We start from the raw sequence: 24802 nt of genomic DNA on the forward strand, positions 1-24802 counted from the left end.
TAGATCCAGGTTTCTGCATCTGTCTACATTATTTTCGGCTCATCCCATGACTGGTATCAGCTTTCTCAGTTCTCCCTTCCCTGCCAGGGCAGTGAGCCTAAAACTCTTTGTGTGAAAAAACCACATAAGAGAGTCTGCTAAAAATGCTCATCTCTTAGCCCTACTCTGAACCTTCTGAGTCTGAACATAGGTGGGTAAGGGTGAAAACTTTGATGGCAGCTGGTCCTCAGACCCTGCTCAGAGAAGACAAGTGAATCTTAGAAAGAGCCCTAAAGCAACCCTCTAGTTTATAATTTTCTCACTTAAATCCTTTCCATTCTCTGAAGGGTAATATGGGTTGAAAAGTCCCTTATTACTTTAGCTCAATTTGAAATAGAAGATGAGTTTAAATAGTTAAACAACTTGCTTCATATGTTATCTCTATAGTATGATTAATTAGAGAACATCTCTTTCTTGTTAATTCAGTGTCTCACGACCGAGAAACTGCCTTGACAAAGTAGTTTGCAATTTGGAGGTGGAGGTAGGTGTTGGTGGGGGGTGGTGGTGGGAATTATCAAACCAACTATAGTGGTAATTATAGCGTACTTCAGAAGAGATCCTTCAAATGAATATAACCTTGTTGTCAGCTCAAGGATTTCATACATATTCTAAGAGTTAAAGAGCTGATTTTCTAGTGCTAATGAATTTTAAATTGATCTGTTGTATGTTAAATGACAGTGCCTATAAGAAACAACAAGAATCCCTTACTATTTCTACAGCTAATGATCCACTAAATAAAACCAACTAATGTTTTGGAGCCATTGTGAGTGGTAAATAGCTAGATATAATCAGTCATCTCATATTTTTAGCATATTCAGTTGTATTTCCCAGCAAGCAGAATTAGGAAAAAAGTAATATCATGTAATGAGAAGCAGGTGCAATTTTCACTAGAAAACCTAGAAACCAGATGAAAAGTCTCAATGCTGAACGGTTGGAACTGAATGTCTTTGGTTTTCTCAATTCATGGATACATGTTTAAAATGAACTCTTGAAAACCAAGGAAGAAAGTCACTGAACTACTTACAGTGTCCATTCTGTAAGTCCTTTCTTCTCTTCTCTTCTGACTTCATTTTGGCCTTTATGTACCATTGACACCTTTATAAGAGGTAAACAGAATCTTATTTAGGAATTATGCTGGATAAGAACCAATATCAATTAAAATACTCCTCACTCATAGGCAAAGATTCTTATCATAAAGATAGCTTTTGAGAACATCTTTTTAGAAAATACTACATAGAATTTTTTAAATATATCAATATTAGCTCCAGAGAAAAATAAAATACTCTCAAGTAGATGGATTGATCCAAATGATGGGAGGCTTAGAAAATATTTAATAACAAGCAGTGACAATCATGGCTTTCCTTATATGGCCTCTAACAGCTATAGTTGATGAATAACTTAAAAGTCACAATGGAAAAACTGTTCTTGATTCAGAAACTAAGAAATTTAGACAACTGTATTCCAGTTTCAGTGGTGAACAGCGTGTTTCTTTCTTTTTCTTTTTTTTAATTGGAAGTGGTAAAAGTGTCTTCTGTTTTCTTAGAAAAATCATGTCCTGAAGAATGGAGGCAGGAACTTATCTCCTATGACTTCTTTAACATGAAAAATTCATCAACATCCATATTATCTGACAGTTCATCAAACTGCTAATTCCAAGTGGTTAAACAGAATACATCTGTGGTGCACAATCCAATCTTTCAATGTGAATTTGGCTTCAGATCCTATGACAAATTGCATATTTATTCAAATGTCTTAAAATTTTCATGGAATAATTACCAGTGAATGCTTCCCTAGCAAAGTGCTTAAGTCATGCTTCAGAAAGAATGTTTTATCTTATGTAACTGAATTTTTTTTTTTAATATAGAAAGTTAAGGAAGTTTCTGATGTCATATAAGTTGGCAAACATGGAAATTGTACCAAATTATTTTCAACTTTCAATTTTTGTCATTATTAAGTCTTTTTTTTCATTTATTTTCATTAGTTGGAGGCCAATTACTTTATAATATTGTAGTGGTTTTGTCATATTGTAATGGTACTCAAATTCTGTTTCGGGAATCCTAAATAAATATAAGTCATGCCTATCTCTCAGGTTTACTAGGTCAATCTTATTTAGCCTACAATGACTGTAAGGCCTTCAAGTTTGTCATATTTATGTATTAAGGTAGTATTTTCTGATCTTTTAATGAAATACTTTTCTATATGTATATTTAAATCATTTGCTAAAATACTCTGCAGCAATAAGGCCTTAATTCATATTCTATAAATACATAAAATATAACTTAGAAATTGAACTAATTATGCTACACATTGAATAACTATAAATAAAATATAATTTGAGTGAACTTCCATAATGAATTTAGAAGCATTCTTTAAAACTGATAATAAATGTGACACTGCTTAAATGACGTCTGAGACACTATTAGCTGCAACAGTGATGATCTGTCATAACAAACTGTGTAAAAATATAAATCTAAGGTTTAGGTGGAAGAAGCACTTTGACCAGTTGGTTGGGATTCAAGTCTAGGTCATTTGGTACATTAAATTTATTGTCATTTAAAATTCTTATCCATATTACACTTAAGCAGGAAAATATTGTAACTTGATTGCATAACCAAATTAATGCAATTCTAATATCAATATGCTCAGGATTTAATGGATAAAATTTTTTCTATAATATTAAGTTTATAAAGCACTTTTATATAAATTGTTCAATTTCTCTGTTGAACTACTTTTTTTTCCAAGCAAAATTCATTTAATGATATCATTTGATTGTAGTAAAGGAAAAACTCAGAAGTCACTTATTGAATAGGATTTTCTCATTCACTGTTTTCAAAGTGTTTTTCTCAGGTCTTCAGTTGCTTTCAGGTTTTGGGACCTGTTGGCACATAAAGGTGCACTTGTCAAGAGTGGAATCTGCCCTGACTTATTTTTCTCCCAGGTACAGTTCTTGTAAGCTTAAAAGCCCTTGAACACATAGTGTATAAGAAGAATGGCTCTCCACAAATCCTGGAAATATTCTGGTATAATTCAGTTACCTGCCAGTGATTAAGAAGAAGAGAGTAAGAATGACGAGGAGAGTGAATCCTCCCACTGCCGCGGTGGCTATCACAAGAATCTGCCCCTGTTCCGCCGCCATGTCAGAAGCTGAAACACAGATAAGGTATTAACATTTCCCTGGGTGACCTTTCACTATCAAATGTTTTACAACTTACTGTATTCCTGAAAATACAGTAACGAATACCAAAAAATTCCACCAAATTTGCCCTTTATTTGACACGTAAGATGCAGATCCAAAATGAGGGCTGAAGATTGAAGCCTTAATCTACCCATAACCCTTTCTTTTTTTTTTTTTTACAAAAATACTAAGAAAGCAGATGGGTTCTTAGTACCCCTCATTTTAAGAGTAGATTTTGCATTATTTTTTGCATTATTTTGCATTATTTTTGAGTAGATTTTGCAGATTTTGCATAATTAAATAAGCAGATGAACTAAAGGATTTTGCTTATGCAATTGCTATTGCCTTGAACAGGTTTGCCAACTGTTGGGCTACTTCCAGATGCTTGCAAACCCTGTAGTTGCGCATCTGAGAGACAAAGGAATGCCAGGAGCCGGTGAAAGAAACAACAACAGTCTAGTACTTAGGGAATCTTACAGTCTGAAAGTCCTGGAGCAACACCCCATCACAGATAGCAGACAGCAGCCAGGACACAGTAGCAGTCCTCACAGTGGGGGTGGAGGTGGGGTAACCGTTTATAGGGGGAATTGGCTTCAGGTTGGCTCATCACTTATCAGGGTAGCCAGGAGCTGGGACAAGAATGTAGGCAGTTACTGATTACACCCTATAATTAAAAGGATTGGATAGTCATGTGAGTAGGGTGTAAGTGAATCATGGGATGGTTGAGCAGAAGTCATATAAGAGAGCAAGAGAACTGTCATCTTGAGTGGCCTGATCATATACCAACAGATCAGACTTTACAGACTGTTACAATGTCTGTTTTCACAAAATAGAAAGGCTATTATTGCATAATTTAAGAATGAACTTCTTTACCTTTCACAGAGCTTAATTCAAAAATCAAAGTTATGAATTCCCACCTCTATAGCACAGGAGTGTATATAGTAGATGCTTAGATGTTTGACTGCTGCTGCTGCTGCTAAGTAGCTTCAGTCGTGTCTGACTCTGTGCGACCCCATAGACGGCAGCCCACGAGTCTCCCCCGTCCCTGGGATTCTCCAGGCAAGAACACTGGTGTGGGTTGCCATTTCCTTCTCCAATGCATGAAAGTGAAAAGTGAAAGTGAAGACGCTCAGTCGTGTCTGACTCTTAGCGACCCCATGTACCTCAGCCTACCAGGCTCCTCCGTCCACGGGATTTTCCAGGCAAGAGTACTGGAGTGGGTTGCCATTGCCTCTCCCGAAGTTTGACTAGCAGTCATTAAAAAGTGAAAGTGAAAGTCACTCAGTCGTGTCCCACTCTTTGCGACCCCATGGACTATACAGTCCTTAGAATTCTCCAGGCCAGAATACTGGAGTGGGTAGCCTTTCCCTTCTCCAGGGGATCTTCCCAACCCAGGGATCAAACTCAGGTCTCCCACATTGCAGGCAGATTCTTTACCAGCTGAGCCACAAGGGAAGCTAGTCATTTTTAAATTCATTAAAAACATGATATGTAAAAGCTCCCTTGCTTGAAGAAAAGTATAGATTATATATGGTAACAGCATATAACTCCTTTCACTGACAAAACTGTACTGAAACTGCAAGGGCTGCATGTTTTCCTAACCTTCCAGGAATCTTTTTATTTCAATTAATTCATTGACACTTTTCATTCTCTGTATTACTGAAGTTTTAACAAGATATAATTTAATTGGATGGCATATTGGTAATTGCTTAATAACAGAGGTAAAGAAACTTAACCCCAGAGAAGTTAAAGAAGTTGATCCACCTCACATGTGACTATCACCAGAATTCAGATGTTAGATATTTTTTAAATTTCTCCTTCCTATGCTATAACTCAGAATAATAATTCAGTTTGTTATCAATATTCTAAAGTATTAAATCAGTCAGTGCCTCTAATATCCCTTAACTTGAATAGAGCTTGATTTTTATTTAGATTATTATAAAAATTATTAATCTAATCAGTTGTAAGCAGCAACTTACAAGCAAAAGAAAGAATATAACTGAAAAGCAAGCCACTTAACTCTCTACCATAATAATTTAAATTTATTAAGCCTGAGAAAGACTTCCAAAGAAGTGGATCTTTTTCTGGGAATCAAGTATGTGATAAGCTATGTGTAAGTTTATATTCATGGTAATAACTTTCTTATAAAAAGGACATTTCTACTAACCTTAAATGCTATTGTTGAGTCAGTAAGAAACCAGTCAAGTATTTAAGAGTATTTTTAAGAAACCTAAATGTAAATAAATACGGAAATCATTTATCTTAAGGTTTTAGTAAAAAATTTACGGAACTTGGGACGTTAGTCATTATGATTTAATCAAGATATTTTCAGGCAATCTATTTCAGTGTTGAGTTGTAGCTCACAGTCTGTACAGAACCAAGTTAAATAGTTGAATTTTATCCAATGAGTAATGTACTGAAGGTTTTTTATTAGGTCCTAATTGGATTTCCTAATCTTCAAAATAATACTGATATCATGGGAATTAATGTGTAACTTAAAATGTCACATTTTTTTTCATGAAAATTATTGAATAGCAAATTATAAGGAACAGATGTTATAGAAAATAACATTAATTTTTTGAAGATGAAGGTGGCAGTTCAAAAGAAAACATTATTTACTTATAAACTGGTGTATTTGTAAAATATATAGTACAGTTGAAGAATTTTAAACCTGGGACATGTATTTTCAGGGTAGCCAAGTAGCATGGGATTTATTCAAGTTCAGATTGAGGAGAATATTATGTAATTGACTGTCTTTGGAAAATCAGATCACCTCATTACAGAAAATTGTGTTGTTTAATTGAAATAATTGCTTAGTAAAATGCCAGTACTACTAATATATCTTCTTTTCACCCTGATGATTACATATTTATGAAGTTTGCTTCAATTAAAATTTTAATTGGATAACAGATTATTAAGTTGTGACACTTTGAAAAATGTATATTTCTGCATAATTATTTATTAAACCTCTGTACTAGGAATTCTAAACACTCCTCTGTGAAGAATATTGTGTGTGTATATGTACAAGAGACATGGGTTTGATCCCTGGCTTGAGACGATCCCTTGGAGAAGGGAATGGCAATCCACTCCAGTATTCTTGCCTGGAGAATCCCATGGACAGAGGAGCTTGGAGGACTATAGTCCATGGGGTCACAGAGTCGGACACGACAGAGTGACTAAATGACAACAACAATGTATAATATAAATTTAAAAATAAGAGTGTATAATGTGATGCACATTTATAGTAAAATTCTGCAGATGATGGGGCTGGGGTGATTATGAAAACATTATGAATCTCATCATCATCAATTGCCATATATATTTAATAGTAAACTATCCACTAGTATTATGCTTAGTACTACAAATTCATTATAAAATTTATCTGCATAAAAGTCTTAATAAGTGGGTACTATTATTATTCCTAGTTTAAGTGGTTATATTACTTGCATAAGGTCACATGCCTTGTATACAAGAAAGCTGGCCACCCAACTTGATTTATCAAGCTCCAAGCCTGTACTTGGAGATGACTCTTTTTTTCTTTTTTCATTTATTTTTAGTAGTTGGAGGCTAATTACTTTACAATCTTGTAGTGGTTTTTGCCATACATTGACATGAATCAGACATGGATTTACATGTGTTCCCCATCCTGAACCCCCTCCCACCTCCCTCCTCACACGATCCCTCTGGGTCTTCCCAGTGCACCAGCCCTGAGCACTTGTCTCATGCATCCAGCCTGGGCTGGTGATCTGTTTCACCCTTGATAATATACATATTTCGATGCTGTTCTCTCAAAACATCCCACCCTCGCCTCTTCCCACAGAGTCCAAAAGTCTGTTCTGTACATCTGTATCTCTTTTTCGGTTTGCATATAGGGTTATCATTACCATCTTTCTAAATTCCATATATATGTGTTAGTATACTGTATTGGTCTTTATCTTTCTGGCTTACTTCACTCTGTATAATGGGCTCCAGTTTCATCCATCTCATTAGAACTGATTCAAATGAATTCTTTTTAATGGCTGAGTAATATTCCATGGTGTATATGTACCACAGCTTCCTTGCTTCCTTATCCATTTGTCTGCTGATGGGCATCTAGGTTGCTTCCATGTCCTGGCTATTATAAACAGTGCTGCGATGAACATTGGGGTGCACATGTCTCTTTCAGATCTAGTTTCCTCGGTGTGTATGCCCAGAAGTGGGATTGCTGGGTCATATGGTAGTTCTGTTTCCAGTTCTTTAAGAAATCTCCACACTGTTCTCCATTGTGGCTGTACTAGCTTGCATTTCCACCAACAGTGTAAGAGGGTTCCCTTCTCCCCACACCCTCTCCAGCATTTATTGCTTGTAGACTTTTGGATAGCAGCCATCCTGACTGGCGTGTAATGGTGCCTCATTGTGGTTTTGATTTGCATTTCTCTGATAATGAGTGATGTTGAGCATCTTTTCATGTGTTTGTTAGCCATCTGTATGTCTTCTTTGGAGAAATGTCTGTTTAGTTCTTTGGCCCATTTTTTGATTGGGTCATTTATTTTTCTGGAATTGAGCTGCAGGAGCTGCTTTTGCCAATTCTTATAATGCATTGACTTTCTATCATGGTCCATTTCTGTTCAGTCCTCCTACATGAACCTCACATCGTTTTCTGGTTGCTTAGATTTTGTTAGGTCCCCAGACATATGTTCCTATGGACCCTTATATTACTTTTATCCATAAATTTCTATGATGTTTCATTGAAATTACTGTGTTTTTTTTTTTTTATAATCTTTCTGTTAGACTGCAAATTCCATGAGGGCGGGGACTATATTCACTATAGTATGTGTAATATGTTGAATGAAAACATCCTCTCCATCTTTCCCTGCAAAAAGGAATTTGTAGGTATAACTGAGGAACTCAATCATCATGGATCAAACGGATGGGCTCAAACTCATGACAAGTGTCTTTATAGGAGACATGGGAAGAGAAGACAAAGAGGAGAAGGCTGTAGGAAGTCAGAGGCAGAGATGAGTTGTGCAGCCAGAAGCCAAGGAATGCCCAGGGTCACCACTACTGGAATCTGAGGAGAGAGTGTGCTTCTGGCTTCCATAAATATGAGAGAGCAAATTTGGTGTTTTAAGCCACCAAGTGTGGTCATTTGCTAGAGTAATCCCAGGAAACTAATGCAGTATTGGATCTACAGAAGTTGATACATGGTAGTAGCTCAATAAATGTTTGTTTATGTGAAGGCTCAGACGGTAAAGCGTCTGCCTGTAATGTGGGAGACCTGGGTTCGATCCCTGGGTCAGGAAGATCCCCTGGAGAAGGAAATGGCAACCCACTCCAGTATTCTTGCCTGGAAAACCCCATGGACGGAGGAGCCTGGTGGGCTACAGACCATGGGATTGCAGAGTCGGACATGACTGAGCGACTTCACTTCCCTCATGTGAATGGATTAGATGATTCTGGTATAAAACAGGTTAGATTAACCCAGGATTATCCATATCTTCACCTTTCACTTAATATGTAGAGATTTACCCTGAAGGCAGCAACAATATGTATGTAAAGTAAGTCTATCTAACACTATTTTAATCAGTAGAATCCAATTATTCTGTATTCTTGGAGATAATGCTTCCTGGGAGGCAGAGACTACTGGAAGTATAGACTTTTACATTGAATCAAGTTGAGTAGATTAAGCTTGTAAATTTGAATCCAAGGTGAAGAATGTTGTTTTCTTTTTAATTGATTGACAGCATAGAGGTGCTAGTAGACTCTAGTTTATTGAGCACCTATTATATGGCAGGCACTGAGACAGATACTGGGGATATAGTGGTAAACAATAAACACTGTCCTCCTGGATTTATAGTTCAGTGGGGAAGATAAACAGCAAACAAGTAATTACAAGTCTAAGAACTGTTATGAAAGAGAAACTGCAAGGTGCTCTGGAAGAGAACAAACAGCCTTTGTTGATGAATCAGCAGAGTAGGGCATTTCCCAGGTTGGTGCTCTTGGTAAAGAATCAGCTGGCCAGTGCAGGAGGTGCCAGAGATGCTGGTTTGATCCCTGGGTCGGGAAGATACCCTGGAGTAGGAAATGGCAACCCACTCCAGGATTCTTGTCTGGAAAATTCCAAGGACAGAGGAATCTGGTGGGCTACAGTCCATGGGGTCGCAAAGAGTCAGACACGACTGAGCCCACACCACACGGCATCTGACTGCAGCAGAGTAGGAGTCTGGAAATGGGATATATTGGGAGAAGGAGGAGGAGGGGGAGGAGGGGAAGGATGAGGAGGAAGACGAGTTGCTCCTGGGTTAGAGGTCTCAAAGACTCCATTAATGCAAACAACACTAAGGGACTTCCCTGCTGGTCCAGTGGTTAAGAATCTGCCTTTTAAAGCAGGGGATGTAGGTTAGCTACCTGGTCTGAGAACTAAAATCCCACATGCCTTGGGGAGACTAACCCCACATGCCACAACTACAGAGAAAGCTGCCTGCCACAACTGGAGATCCAGCATGCCACAAGGAAGGTCCTGTGTGTTGACACAGCCAAAAATAAATATATTAAAAAATAAACAGATACTTAGACAAATAAACCATAAAATCATCTACAAAATGAATGTCATAAAATTCCATAAAATACAGTAAAAATACAAATTCCTCTGTGGTGAAAACGTATCTATATTTCCACTTATTCATTTTTTCAATCCTGAGAAGACATTTCTAATTAGTTTTGTAGGAGAAATGTGTATATATACATAAGATTTACCCATGTAAGTAACACCAAAGAGAGCAAACCTGTCCTTAAGAAGAAACATAATAAAATCCATGGTAAGAAATAAAATGTGCTTGTAACTAGGTGATAGGAATTGTTCCTTTGCTTAATCGAATGAGATTGTATTTTTAGAAAAAGATAAGTATATTAAAATGACATATTTCATTCTATGGTTTGGAAAGATGCATACTTCCTTAAGAGGAAGCAATTATCTGAAAAGAGTTGTAAAATTGTTACTGAGCAAGGACTTAGCACCTACTCAATATTTGGCATAAGTCAGGATGACATTAAATGAGGTTTGCTATAGTTGTTTCTATTTAAAGAGAAAAAAAGTGAAGTTATTTACTGGTATCCAAAAAAAAAAAAAAAAAAGAGAGATTTCATGTCTTCAGGAAAGTATGAGGGAAAAGCAATTTGGCTATTTTAAACCAAAGAATTTTCTTCTATGGAGGCATATGATTTTGTCTCTCTGTAATCAAGATTATTCTAGTTTATATTTACATTTCAAAGTGAAATCTGTTATTTGTATTCTGTGTCATTTTCTATGCAATAGCTTTTTAAAGTTAACCCTTTTCTGTTTGAACAACTTTTTTAAAGCTATGGTTGACAGCACTGATATGATTGTTTTGAATAAAGCATTTCTCAAAATTCTACCCAGTGAAATACATTGTGGAATGTATTTGTTTCATGTTCATATGTTTTATTTATGACTCCCAATTTTAGATGAAATGTCAAAATTTCAAATGATATTATCTCATCATGTCACCAAAATAGTTTTTTAAACACAGAAGTCTCTACAAAGTAATGGATGAAAAGCACCCAGTTAGTTAATTGTAAGCTTTATTGATAGTCAATACAGGAAATCATTACCTTTTTTTTTTTTTCAGGGAAAAAAGTAATCCCCTCTCAAGGGATACATAGCAATCAATATTGGTTTAACCTTATGAAATTATATATATATATGCGTGTATATATAGATAGATAGATGTAGCAATATACAATGGAGACTCATCAATCTGTAAAATCACCACTAAATGGTCATGTAGACATAAGAGTGAGACAGAAGTGAAAACTGAAGAAATAGTTCTTCTAGATGAAAAGATTTTGTGATTTTGTAAATGATGCTATTCTCTTGGTCACCTAGAAATGAAACATGAAGTCATCTCTGGTTTACCTTTCCCTATAACTCCTCGTCCAGAGTCAAATCATTATTATGTTGATCTCATTTTGTGTTTATTACCACTGGTAATCTAAAATTTCAGCCTTACAGATTAGGCTAGTTCTATAATTTTTTATTAGATTGCTTTCCCACAGTGTCTCTTCCTAATCCATCCTACATTATGTGACCAGAAAATTATATTAAAAAATATTTTAAAATATTCAGACTTTCCTATAGCCTAAGAGAGTAAAATCACAGTAAGTACACCACTCTTAGAAATATTCAAGCCTAAAACTTTGGGGGGTTTTTTTGCTTTTTTTTTTTTTTTTTAATTTTTATTTATTTATTTTTTCATTTATTTTATTAGTTGGAGGCTAATTACTTTACAATATTGTAGTGGTTTTTGCCATACATTGACATGAATCAGACATGGATTTACATGTGTTCCCATCCTGATTCCCCCTCCCGCCTCCCTTCCCACCCCATCCCTCTGGGTCTTCCCAGTGCACCAGCCCCGAGCACGTGTCTCATGCATCCAACCTGGGCTGGTGATCTGTTTCACCCTTGATAGTATACTTGTTTCAGTGCTGTTCTCTCGGATCATTCCACCCTTGCCTTCTCCCACAGAGTCCAAAAGTCTGTCCTGTACATCTGTGTCTCTTTTTCTGTTTTGCATATAGGGTTATCGTTACCATCTTTCTAAATTCCATATATACCCGTTAGTATACTGTATTGGTCTTTATCTTTCTGGCTTACTTCACTCTGTATAATGGGCTCCAGTTCCACCCATCTCATTAGAACTGATTCAAATGTATTCTTTTAAATGGCTGAGTAATATTCCATGGTGTATATGTACCACAGCTTCCTTATCCATTCGTCTGCTGATGGGCATCTAGGCTGCTTCCATGTCCTGGCTATTATAAACAATGTTGCGATGAACATTGGGGTGCACGTGTGTCTTTCAGATCTGGATTCCTCAGTGTGTATGCCCAGGAGTGGGATTGCTGGGTCATATGGCAGTTCTATTTCCAGTTTTTTAAGGAATCTCCACACTGTTCTCGATAGTGGCTGTACTAGTTTGCATTTCCACCAACAGTGTAGAGGGTTCCCTTTTCTCCACACCCTCTCCAGCATTTATTGCTTGTAGACTTTTGAATAGCAGCCATCCTGACTGAGGTAATGGTACCTCATTGTGGTTTTGATTTGCATTTCTCTGATAATGAGTGATGTTGAGCATCTTTTCATGTGTTTGTTAGCCATCTGTATGTCTTCTTTGGAGAAATGTCTGTTTAGTTCTTTGGCCCATTTTTTGATTGGGTCATTTATTTTTCTGGAATTGAGCTTCAGGAGTTGCTTGTATATTTGTGAGATTAATCCTTTGTCTGTTGCTTTGTTTGCTATTGTTTTCTCCCATTCTGAAGGCTGTGTCTTTTCACCTTGTTTATAGTTTCCTTTGTTGTGCAAAAGCTTTTAAGTTTCATTAGGTCCCATTTGTTTATTTTTGCTTTTATTTCCAATATTCTGTGAGGTGGGTCATAGAGGATCCTGCAGTGATTTATGTAATGAATATAGTAAAGTTGCAGGATATAAAATTAACACACAGAAATCCCTTGCATTCCTATACACTAACAATGAGAAAACAGAAAGAGAAATTAAGGAATCAATATCATTCATCATTGCAACAAAAAGAATAAAATACTTAGGAGTATATCTACCTAAAGAAACAAAAGACCTATACATAGAAAACTATAAAACACTGGTGAAAGAAATCAAAGAGGACACAAACAGAAGGAGAAATATACCGTGTTCATGGATTGGAAGAATCAATATTGTCAAAATGATTATACTACCCAAAGCAGTCTATAGATTCCATGCAATCCCTATCAAGCTACCAACGGTATTCTTCACAGAACTAGAACAAATAATTTCACAACTTGTATAGAAATACAAAAACTCTTGAATAGCCAAAGCAATCTTGAGAAAGAAGAATGAAACTGGAGGAATAAACCTGCCTGACTTCAGGCTCTACTACAAAGCCACAGTCATCAAGACAGTATGGTACTGGCACAAAGACAGAAATATAGATCAATGGAACAAAATAGAAAACCCAGAGATAAATCCACAAACCTATGGACACCTTATCTTTGACAAAGGAGGCAAGGATATGCAATGGAAAAAAGACAACCTCTTTAACAAGTGGTGCTGGGAAAACTGGTCAACCACTTGTAAAAGAATGAAACTAGAACACTTTCTAACACCATACACAAAAATAAACTCAAAATGGATTAAAGATCTAAATGTAAGACCAGAAACTATAAAACTCCTAGAGGAGAATATAGGCAAAACACTCTCCGACATAAATCAAAGCCTAAAACTCTGAACTCAGCCTTCACAAAGTGCTGGCAGATCATCAGTCCTGTCATTTCTACATTTTAAAGTTATTTCTTAATTCATTCGAATTCTCTCCTAACCCCACAGCTATTTTCTTAGTTCAGCTACTTATCACATGCATTTAAATTCAGCTCGATGGCAACTTCAATTATGTGGAATACAGTGGAATAGTGGCAAACAAGGCAGACATAAAGAGCCTCTGAAGAAACATCTGACAGATGGTCACACACTAAGAACACAGAGTTTACTCATAAAACAGCTTCAGTGCCTCGCACTCTTACTTCAGATATGTTTATTGATTTCTGAATTCATATAGCAGTATAGCAGATACAAATTAAGTGTTAAGACCAGACATGAGATACCTAAAGAGAGGGAGTTGAATGGAAGTGCACACTGCTAGGCTGACTGAAAGAACAACTGGGAAAACTGAAAATTTGACATAAAATTCCAAAATGCATACTACTCTGGAGCAGGAGTTTAGGATCAAACAGCCCTACAAAATTCAAGGAGCACCAATGGACTCACTATGTCAGAACTCAGTACATTACTATTGTCAGCCAAGGTCAACTAAAACATGCCTAGATATGTCTAAGATATTTTATATAGAAGGGCAGGAGTGTGTGGGTGCATGATTAGAAAAAAAAGTTCCCTTCAATATATTTAAAAATTATAAAAATAATAATTTAAAGACCAAACCTGTGTCTGAAAACTTTAACTATCAAAAATGATTCATTTTCTGAAGATTTCTGGTTTTTTTTTGGTCCATTTCAAATATATCATAAGCTTCTTGAGGGCAGAAATAATATCATTTGCCTTTCTGTATCACATGGGGTTAGCATGGTACCTTACAAAACATAGGGATTAATAAATGTATGTTTTCATAAAGAAATGATAAAGAACACATTCTAGATATTAGCCTCTGACTAAAAGATAATTTTCATATGTGATTTGTTTGGTATTGCTAATGAATAAAATATTCTAGAGACACAAAAATTCCCTTATACCTTTGTATTTTGGCATTTAATATGCTCTGAAATAAATTAAAATAGTGTGAATAAATTTCTTCGTTCAAATATCCCAGCCTAGGCTTTAAATGAAGTTGCTATTTAGCAGAAGAGGTTTGGCCTGACATTGTATTAACATGTTTGTTTTATATTCATTCAACACTTGATGCCATCTACCAACAGGAAAAATATCCCTAAGATTGATTTACGAGAGAGAGAGAATAGCAAGAGACTCTGATCCAGTCTAGTGAGCCAGTTACTGAATTATCTTCTTAGCTGAATGGAAATAAAACTCATGAAACATTTCTGTTGACATAAAGACCCTTAGCTGGGATTATACTTTTTCAGAAAATGATTTCACATATGTGCTTTCCTCCACTGTTCTGTAATTTCTCCAGAAGCAATGTAATTCAGTACTTCAAACTGTGGCTACATTGGGACACAAAAGATTTCAAGATTCACTCTTTTGGATGACCTTAATTTACTTGTCAGATAAAAATGCCAAATGATACAGGGATAATTGGAAAATGTGAGTTTGGTACAACTTGATGGAGAGGCAGAAGCAGAAGCAGGTAGTGCAGCATGATGAAACACTTTCTGTCATTTTTTTTTTTTAAAGGAATTTTTGTCTGCATTAATAAATGGTCAGCATGCCTTGCTACAATAGGCTTCATGTGACAAGTATCAAAGAACAGTGAAAGGAGATCGAGGCATTTAAACACCTGGTACTATTGTTAACATTCTAAATGTCAAGAATTTAATTTGTGATTGTCTATATTTCAGATAGTTATTGGAAGCTCTGATAGGTCTTTGATAACATTTCTTTGCAACTGAAATACTCATGTTCCCAAAATACATATTTTATCATTAAAAAAAAAAAAACCCATCAAGTGTCAAATAGAATTTCCTTCTAAATTTCACAAATTCCCTGGATTACTGACTTGGAATCTATTATGTTCAAATACTGTTCAACAAGTATCATAATAATAATAGTTGGTATTTGCATTACGGTAGGTTATATATATATATATATATGGGCTTCCCTGGTGGTTCAGACAGTAAAGAATCTGCCTGCAATGCAGGAGACATGGGTTTGATCCCTAGGTTGGGAAGATCCCCTGGAGAAGGACATGGCAACCCACTCCAGTATTCTTGCCTGGAGAATCCCCATGGACAGAGGAGCCTGGTGGGCTACAGTCCACGGGGTCGCAAACAATCGGACATGACTGAATGATTAAACACAGCATACAGCACAGTACAGGCATATATATGCATCTGAGGTTATAGCTTTTTAATGTAAAGGTTAGTGTGATTTGAGGGAAGCAGACTTGTAATTAAATGTATAGAGATCACAAGTTTCACAAGGCTTATAAATGATCTATTTAGAATCTATTTTTTAGAAAAAATCCTGAGAAAAAACACACATTGATTACTTAGAAAACGTTCTATAGAATTTCCTGAGGAAATTCTCACTCACTGACTCATTTATCCATTCAAAAATGACAAAAATACTAACCATTTAGAATGTGCTAAACACTATGAAATAAGCATTTGGGAAACAAAAACAAACACTAATGTATATTTTCCTGTTCTCATAGTAGTTTATCTTCCGTGAAGGGGTTAGAGATGTAAGCCTTAGTTGTGGTATAGTAAAATTGTTGCTAAAATGGAGGTATGTATGAAGGTCATGTGATAAGAGCATGAGAGTAATAACCTTGATAGGAAGAAGTGAAAGAGGGTTGATAAAGGCGATTCTGACTGGAATGATTAAATATGCAGTCACCAAGGTAATGAACAGATATTGGGACATTCTATTTGAAGAAATGACATCACAAGTCTGGAGACACAAAATAGCTCAACATCTTGAGGAGTTGTTGCGGTGTACTTTGGGATGTCTGGGACATAGATCAAGAGACTGAACTGGAGGTTGGAAAGAGAGAGGCAAAGGGTGGATCATGACAATTTAAACTGACATCAGTCAGTGTGCTTATGTTTTTCTCAAGTTACCATTCACACTCAGGTTCAGAAGTAGAGGCACTGGAGATTTGAGTTTCATCAAAATTGCCTTACTGGAGATATAAACTCTTGCAAATATATGGGAAGGATCTGCCTGCAGATAAATTCAATGGAGAAGAAAGCAGAAGTGAGAGAGAGGAAGTACTGAGAACATAGTTGGAGAGCCTGGATTCAGCTTGAATCTCACTTTTCATTAAGCCAGTTAGGGATTTGTTACTTGAATTTGATAGTCCTATTTAATGTAATAAACCAAAGAGGGAAGACTTTAGTTGTATTTATCCACTTACATATACTAATATGGGCTTTCTTGGTGGCTCAGTGGTAAAGAATCTGCCTGCCAATGCAGGAGACATGGGTTCGATCCCTGGGTCAGGAAAATCTCCCAGAGGAGGAAATGGCCACCCACTCCAGTATTTTTGCCTGAGAAATCCCATGGACAGAGGAGCCTGGTGGGCTGCAGTCCATGGGATTGCAAAGAGTTGGACATGACTGAGCATCTACTTAACAACAACAATATCCTAATAGACAGGAAAGGAAGAGTAAGTGGGTCTTTATAGTTACAAGAAAACTGGGTTTTTATATTTCCAAGAAAAATTTCTCATTGCTTATTATGTTGCATGAGCTGGAGATTTCCTATCATCATTTACTTTTTTTTTCAATTGATGTTGAATACAGCCTCCCGAGTATGTTTTTCCCCACAACTAGATGGATAGGATTGGAAGGATAAGGTGAAATGGGATGGGGGAGGGTTACTTTTATAAAATAACTTTCTGTTAAACAAAGAATATCAAATTCTCTGCCAGAAGATTCCTTTTTTATTTAACAGACAGATTAGATTCAGGGGAAATCAGTCCTATTTAGCACATATTTAATAGATCTTATGCACTGACTTAATAAAAATTGCATGGATGTAAAAACAAACCAAAAATAAAAACAAATGAACTGACATTTCTGGCAAGTTGAGCATGACAGCATATTAAAATCAGATTGTGGAAAAATCTGCCCATTTAAACCCATCCAATTATAAACTCATTACCACCAAATCTGGATCTAAACAAATTCCTGTGGAAGACTTTTACTTCATTTTGTCATTAATGATAAAGCAGATTTAAGACTACAGTTGTTCCTTGTATGGCTTCAGTAGAAGTATCTTTTGAAATCACAGAAACCAGCAATGTTGGGGTGTGACTGTAATTTCTCTCAGTTTTATGGACCCAAGCACTGTGTCCTAAGCAATTTAGATCCCAGGCATCTAATAGGAGCCTGCTACTCTTTATGTCAGAACTCATTTTATTATCCCCTGAAAGTGAATAAGTTGTATGGTAAATTTTTGATCATTGCTTGAAATTGTTTGAAGCCTTTTCTGAGTAACACCAAACCATTTACCTCAGCCTTTAACCAGTCACTATGGTTAACATTCAGAAAACTAAGATCATGGCATCTGGTCCCATCACTTCATGGGAAATAGATGGGGAGACAGTGGAAACAGTGTCAGACTTTTTTTGGGGGGGCTCCAAAATCACTGCAGATGGTGACTGCAGCCAGGAAATTAAAAGATGCTTACTCCTTGGAAGGAAAGTTATGACCAACCTAGACAGCATATTAAAAATCAGAGACATTTCTTTGTCAACAAATATCCATCTAGTCAAGGCTATGGTTTTTCCAGTGGTCATGTATGGATATGAGAGTTGGACTGTGAAGAAAGCTGAGCGCTGAAAAATTGATGCTTTTGAACTATGGTGTTGAAGAAGACTCTTGAGAGTCCCTTGGACTGCAAGGAGATCCAACCAGTCCATCCTAAGGGAGATCAGTCCTGGGTGTTCATTGGAAGGACTGATGCTGAAGCTGAAACTCCAATACTTTGGCCACCTCATGCGAAGAGTTGACTCGTTGGAAAAGACCCTGATGCTGGGAGGGATTGGGGGCAGGAGGAGAAGGGGATGACAGAGGATGAGATGGCTGGATGGCATCCCCGACTCGGTGGACATGAGTTTGAGTAAACTCTGGGAGTTTGTGATGGACAGGGAGGCCTGGCGTGCTGCGATTCATGGGGTCGCAAAGAGTTGGACACGACTGAGCGACTGAACTGAACTGAACTGATAACTGGTTCTGAAAGATTTAAGGAGAATTAATCCTTTTTTATTTTATTTTATTTATTTTTTAAAAATTTATTTTTAACTGAAGGATAACTCTTTTACAGTATTGCGTTGTTTCTGCCAGACATCAACATGAATCAGCCATAGGTATACATACGTCCCCTCGCTCTGAGCCTCCCTCCCACCTCCTCCCCATCCCGCCCCTCTAGGGTGTCACAGGGCACCAGTCTGAGCTCCCTGAGTCATACAGAAAATTCCCACTGGCCATCTATTTTACATATAGGAGTGTTTCCATGCAACCCTGATTTTAAAAAGGCCAGAGTCCTACAAAACTATGGCTTGATTCAATTTTCTCAGTGTCCCTCAATTATTTATGTTATGCTTTCCCAGAGACCACAAGTGAGGTTTCCAAGTTAAATATTCTGTATTGGAAGCTAGAAGCTAAGCACAGTATTACTCTACTATTTACTGCCATTATTTTCAAGAAAATAAGACTCTTTGCTTTGCATATTGACCTCTCACTAAATTTTTACATCTTTGTCTAGAGAATCAAGTTAACTTAAAACTGAGGCTGAGTATTATGACTCTGAAAACACGATAGTAAATACGCTCTAAAAGAATGGTAAACTAGGGCTTCCCTGGCGGTCCAGTGATTAAGAATCTGGCTTGCAATGCAAGGGACGTGAGTTTGCTCCCTGGTTTGGGAAGATTTCACATATGGTGGACTAAGCCCATCTGCCACAACTACTGAGCAAGCACTTTAGAGCTCCTGCTCTGCAACAAGAGAGACCTCTGCAATGAAGAGTCGCCACAGCCAGAGAAAGTCCGCGAGCAGCAACGGAGACCCACTACAGCCGAAAAATTAAATAAATAAATACAGCTTTTAAAAGCGTTAAAAAAATAAAAGAGTGGTGAACTAAAAGGGAAAAGTTTTCTGACATACCCATGAACAATCTCATGTAATATGAACCAGTACTGTGTTTTATTTATTCATCTTTTAAATCAGTATCTTCACAATTCGATACTGATTGTAGACAAACTGCATATATGCCATCTTGGTAGACAGAATGATAAATCTATTTCAATATGTTGATGACCTGGGTTTCATTTTCAAAAGCTAGAATTGATTTCTGGATATAAATAACTCTGCCAATTTACTACTGCCATAAACAATTATATAATCATCAACTTAATCAAAACTAAAATAATTTTCTTTGATAGACAAAAGGTAATTGATCAAAAGTCTACAAACTAGACCACCTATTCTGTTTTGTAGAACAAACTTTTCCCATGATTTCTTCAAGAAAGCATGCTGAACAACTATGCAGCTCAACATATATGGGAGCAGTTCTCCTTGGGCTTCTTTTTGATGACTTGGAACACCTGCTTTGAAAGTTTTCCAGGCCAGAATCATCTTTCCACAGTACCCTGTGGTGTGAAACTCTAGGCTCTCAGTCTACAGAATGTTTAACTCTGGGAGCACATCCAAATCCACTTCCTAAGGACAGTCTTCGCTTTGCCTGCAGCCCATTTCAGTGCCCATGTGGGAAGGTTTTATTTTCACATGAGCAAAAATATTGGTTGGATATCTTGGCCTTAATAGTGGAAAGATTTCTGCATCTTCTTCATCTTATTTTTAAAGCACCCGCATCATCCCTCAATACAAGAATAGAGACTCTAAGCACTCATTAAAGACTAGCCTTAAAATTTCAGTAAGGGTTCCCTTGTTGCTCAGCTGCTAAAGAATCTGCCTGCAATGTGGGATACCTGGGTTCGATCCCTGGGTTGGGAAGATCCCCTGGAGAAGGGAAAGACTGTCACTCAAGTACTCTGGCCTGGAGAATTCCACGGACTGTATAGTCCATGGGGTCGCAAAGAGTGGGACATGACTGAGTGACTTTCACTTTCACTTTTCAAGCATCTCTTAGGATATCTCTTCAGTTCTGTCTCTGAAAACTGCCTCCACCCCAGGGTAGGGTCTTGGAAGACTGTTCTTTCTGGCTCAGGCTCCCAGACATGAATTGGATTAGGGATGGAGATCTGACTCAAGCTGGGTCACTCATGGCCTCTCTTCCAGGAATTTGGGATAGGATTCACAGTATTTGCCAATTTTAATCCATGATTGATATGAAGGGGAAATGTGAATTTGTAAGTTATGGGGCAGATAGATATTCTTTCCTAAAGGAACACAGACAGGTAAAACTAGTGTTTAGAGAGAGAAACAGAGATGCGTGACTGTGTAGACCAAGAGAAAGACTGACTGCCTTTCATTTCAAGAGTTTTCTGATTTCCTGTTTCAGCCCTTTTTGAAGCCTAGGTTTACTCCCCACATTTGCACTCTAGTCCTACCTGGCATATTCTTGTATCTCTTTTTCGCTAACTTAGCTCACGGTATACCAATGGAAAAGCCACCTTCAATCAGTGGTGCTTAACCTTGGTCGGGTCTGCTTTTATTAAAAGTTGTAATCAGAAAACATCACATGAAACACACTTCTGCATTTGGTGAAAAAAACTCTGCTTGAGGCCATTAATCTCAATTCCCTCCTTATATATTTCCTACAGCATCTGGGCTTAATATTAAGAGTGTGACCACTTCTTAGGTCTCTGCTGCTGCCAGAAGTCTCAGAAGTAGAGATCGTACACACATACATTGCTAGTAATAACTATCAAGACAAGACTTGTTCCTTCTTGTTTTTATGGAACTAATCTTTTACTTCTAGTACAAATTTATGAAACATTTTTTTATATGTGTTTTAAACTGCCTTGAATAGTTTTTAGGGGGGAGAGAAATGCAAGTGAAAAACAGCAGTCCTCTGTTTAGTTAATCAAACTTTCTGAGAAACCATTCTTATAAAAATTAAGGACAATTTAGATATGTTAGTATACATGTGGGAAAAGTCATGCTACTTACAGCTGCAAGCATTCAGCTTTATTCCTAAAAATGAAATGTAACTTTAACTGTAATTCTTTCTTAAGTCTAATGAATGATATTAATGATTTTATATTAGTTATTTATATGTCTGGGTGCATTCTGTTAAACAATATTTTAAGTAATTCTAGATAATTAGCAGAAAGTGTAATAGAGGTCACTTCTATCCTCCTTTAAAACCCGTGAGAAGAATTCCCAAATTCCATATGTTTACTGGATTGATTCATGTGTTAAGTACCATCCCTTACCCCCGGCAATGGAGGTGTGTAAAATCTAGGTCGTTTCCAGTGACTTTTTCTATATTGCTTCTCTTCTGAAGATTGACAAAGTATTTGCCAAATTGCTTTTATTTTCCATACTGAGTATTGACATTCTCCACTTGTCCTAATCCCCTGATTTCCAGAGTATAAGCTACTGGAACTCTTAAGCTAGGGTTGCATATAAAACTCTCTCAACTATCTTCGCAAATATGGACCAAGTAAGACGCCCCTTCTCTTCCTATGTATACAAGTTCTAAGGCCTTAGCAGTCTCTGGATGTCACTGATTAAGGTAAGAATAGAATTACCCTATCAACTTTTTATTTACTTACTTTTGACATTCATTTTCTGTAAAGTATTTCTCTATCTTAGGCAGTAAGAACACTAGGCGAAATGGTGACAGAGACAGTTTCATATGCGAAAGTATGTTTTTAACAAAAACTCATTAAATTTATATTGCCTGCTTCTATTAATAATCTCAAGGTAGGACAGAGTCTAATTATGAAAGATATACTTTTAAAATCCTTAAAAGTAAATAGCAATTGTTAAGGTGCATAACTTAAAAGAAAATGACCATGGGTGTTAGTTGCATATCTTAACTACATGTTTATGTTTAATATAATTTGAAATCTATCATCTCAGTGGGCAGTTAAGCAAGAAGAGAAAGAGAAAATGACAAAAAGACAGGTAGCTGGTTATAAAAAGATGCAGCTCCTAAGATGGATAAATACAAACAGTGAGAAATAGGTCTCTAATGGACAGAAATTAGCTGTCAACAATTGAAAAGGATTCAAAAGGCATTTTGAGTTGCAGTACAGAGCATGACAGAAAAAAGAAGAATGTGCTAACGGTAATTAGATAACCCAAATCTCCTTGGTATGTTTCCACTTGGTGCTCTGTTTGGCCAGGCAATTTAGGTTAATTTGGAAAAGAATGGAGTAGGCCTCCTTCTAGTCATTTTTGTAAGCAAAAATGTGACTTAAAAAAAGTTAAAAATTCTCCACCTGCATTTATTCCATAACTTGAAAAAGTAAAAATCCTTCATCAAATAAGATATTCTATGCTTATTACTTATAGAAGTCATAGCATAACTAATTGGAGAAGGCAGTGGCACTCCACTCCAGTACTCTTGCCTGGAAAAGCCCATGGACCGAGGAGCCTGGTGGGCTGCAGTCCATGGGGTTGCTAAGAGTGGGACACGACTGAGCGACTTCACTTTCCCTTTTCACTTTCATGCATTGGAGAAGGAAATGGCAGCCCACTCCAGTGTTCTTGCCTGGAGAATCCCAAGGACGGGGGAGCCTGGTGGGCTGCCATCTATGGGGTCACACAGAGTCGGACACGACTGAAGTGACTTAGCAGCAGCAGCAGCAGCATAACTAATATCTATTCTGAGCCAAAAGCACAGCTTTCAATATACAGCTACATATGGTTTTCTGTGCGTTGCATATTGTTTTGCAATGAAATCATTTGTTTAGTTATTTATTTAATTTTTAAAAATTTATAGTGGGGTAGGTGGTTATGGGTACATAAATCATGTCATTTCTACTTGAAAACTGAAAAGAATTCCCACAGAGGATACCGTAAGTGAGCGTCCTTGCCAGAATTACATCCTTTTTCTTCCTTCTTAATTCTTTTCCTTTCTTTTTCTGGTCCTGCTATTTCTAACTCAGTTCAGCAATTTGAACATTGCACTACCCACCTCATGTCCAATCAGTCTCTACATTCCATCAATAATTCCATCCTAATATTTTAATATTCACTACCTTTCTCACAGCTTAATTCACTGCCTTGACTTTTATTCGTAAACCACAGTGCTGATTCCTATTTCATCTATTTACAGCTTCTATCCACCCCCTACCACAGTCTATCCCATGGACACTGCCAACCTTTTAATCCTAAAATGCTGCCTTCACCTTGACCTTCCTAACCTGATTCTTTCCAGTTGTTTCCACAGCCCTTAACTTGCTCTGCAGGACCTAAAAACAATTTAAACTAAGTCTACCTTTCTGGCTCCTGTCTTCCTATAGTTAGCACAGACTCACTCCAGCCAAAAAGATCTGCAGCAATATCACCGTCTCAGTGCCTCTGTTGTCCTTTCAACCTTGAAAGACTTTTTGACCACTCTCTACCTATTCCTATTCGATTTATTCCTCAGTATCAAGTCCCATATCATATATAATGTAAAGCACTTTGGTGTATGTCTAGCAGTTTGAAGTGAACTGAAGTCGCTCAGTCGTGTCCGACTCTTCGCAACCCTGTGGACTTTAGTCTACCATGCTCCTCTGTCCATGGGATTTTCCAGGCAAGGGTACTGGAGTGGGTTGCCATCTCCTTCTCCAGAGTTCTTCTCCTTTCTTTTTCTATCACAGGTTCACTCAAAAATTTCTATTGCACTCAGTGAAGGAGTCTCCCTCAGAAGAAGGGTAGTAATTACTATAACAAACACTGTTTAAAGTGCTTTCATATGCCATTCCCAGTTTTAAACACTTCACAGGTACCGACCCATTTAATCTCCACAACAATCATATGATATAGTAGTATGTTTAGCTTTGCTTCATTGTTGGAGAAATGAAGGCACAGAGTTTAAGTAACCTGCCCATGGTTATGTAGATAGAAATGGCAGAACTAGATAAACAAACAGTCTATTTTTGAGGATGACCTTCTAGCCATTATGCTACACTGCCTGTTGACACTTGACTTTTTGTAATTTAAATATTTAAAAGGACGGTAGCCTGACCCATAAATAATTTGATTACATTGAAACAGGAGAGACAGTGGTTTTGGGTCCACAAGATAATACTGCTGCAATGGGACTGATATCTCACAAGTTGAAGTGTGGGGCTTTCTTGGCTGAATCTTCAATGCTTAAGCCTTGGAAGGTCAGCTCACCTTGGGTAATCTCACCCATCCTTATATGTTACCTGTAAAAATTAAGCAAACACCAACACTAAAACCAGCCAACTAATCTCAAACTAAGCTAAAACTGGGCGT

General features: G+C 37.1%; 1 protein-coding gene across 2 annotated transcripts in view; it reads right to left on the reverse strand.

Annotated features, from left to right (window-relative positions):
* The window catches only part of EPHA6 (EPH receptor A6), a 923948-nt gene that overhangs the window by 283113 nt on the left and 616033 nt on the right, over window positions 1-24802 (reverse strand). For both annotated transcript variants that reach the window (XM_065913782.1, XM_065913783.1), the window contains exons 8-9: window positions 3075-3183; window positions 1064-1134 (exon numbers count right to left, since the gene is read on the reverse strand). In XM_065913782.1, coding sequence (XP_065769854.1) covers window positions 1064-1134; window positions 3075-3183 — 180 coding nt within the window. The remainder of the gene's footprint in view (window positions 1-1063; window positions 1135-3074; window positions 3184-24802) is intronic.

The sequence above is a fragment of the Muntiacus reevesi genome, chromosome 21 (assembly GCF_963930625.1).
Source record: "Muntiacus reevesi chromosome 21, mMunRee1.1, whole genome shotgun sequence".
NCBI classification, from domain to species: domain Eukaryota; kingdom Metazoa; phylum Chordata; class Mammalia; order Artiodactyla; family Cervidae; genus Muntiacus; species Muntiacus reevesi.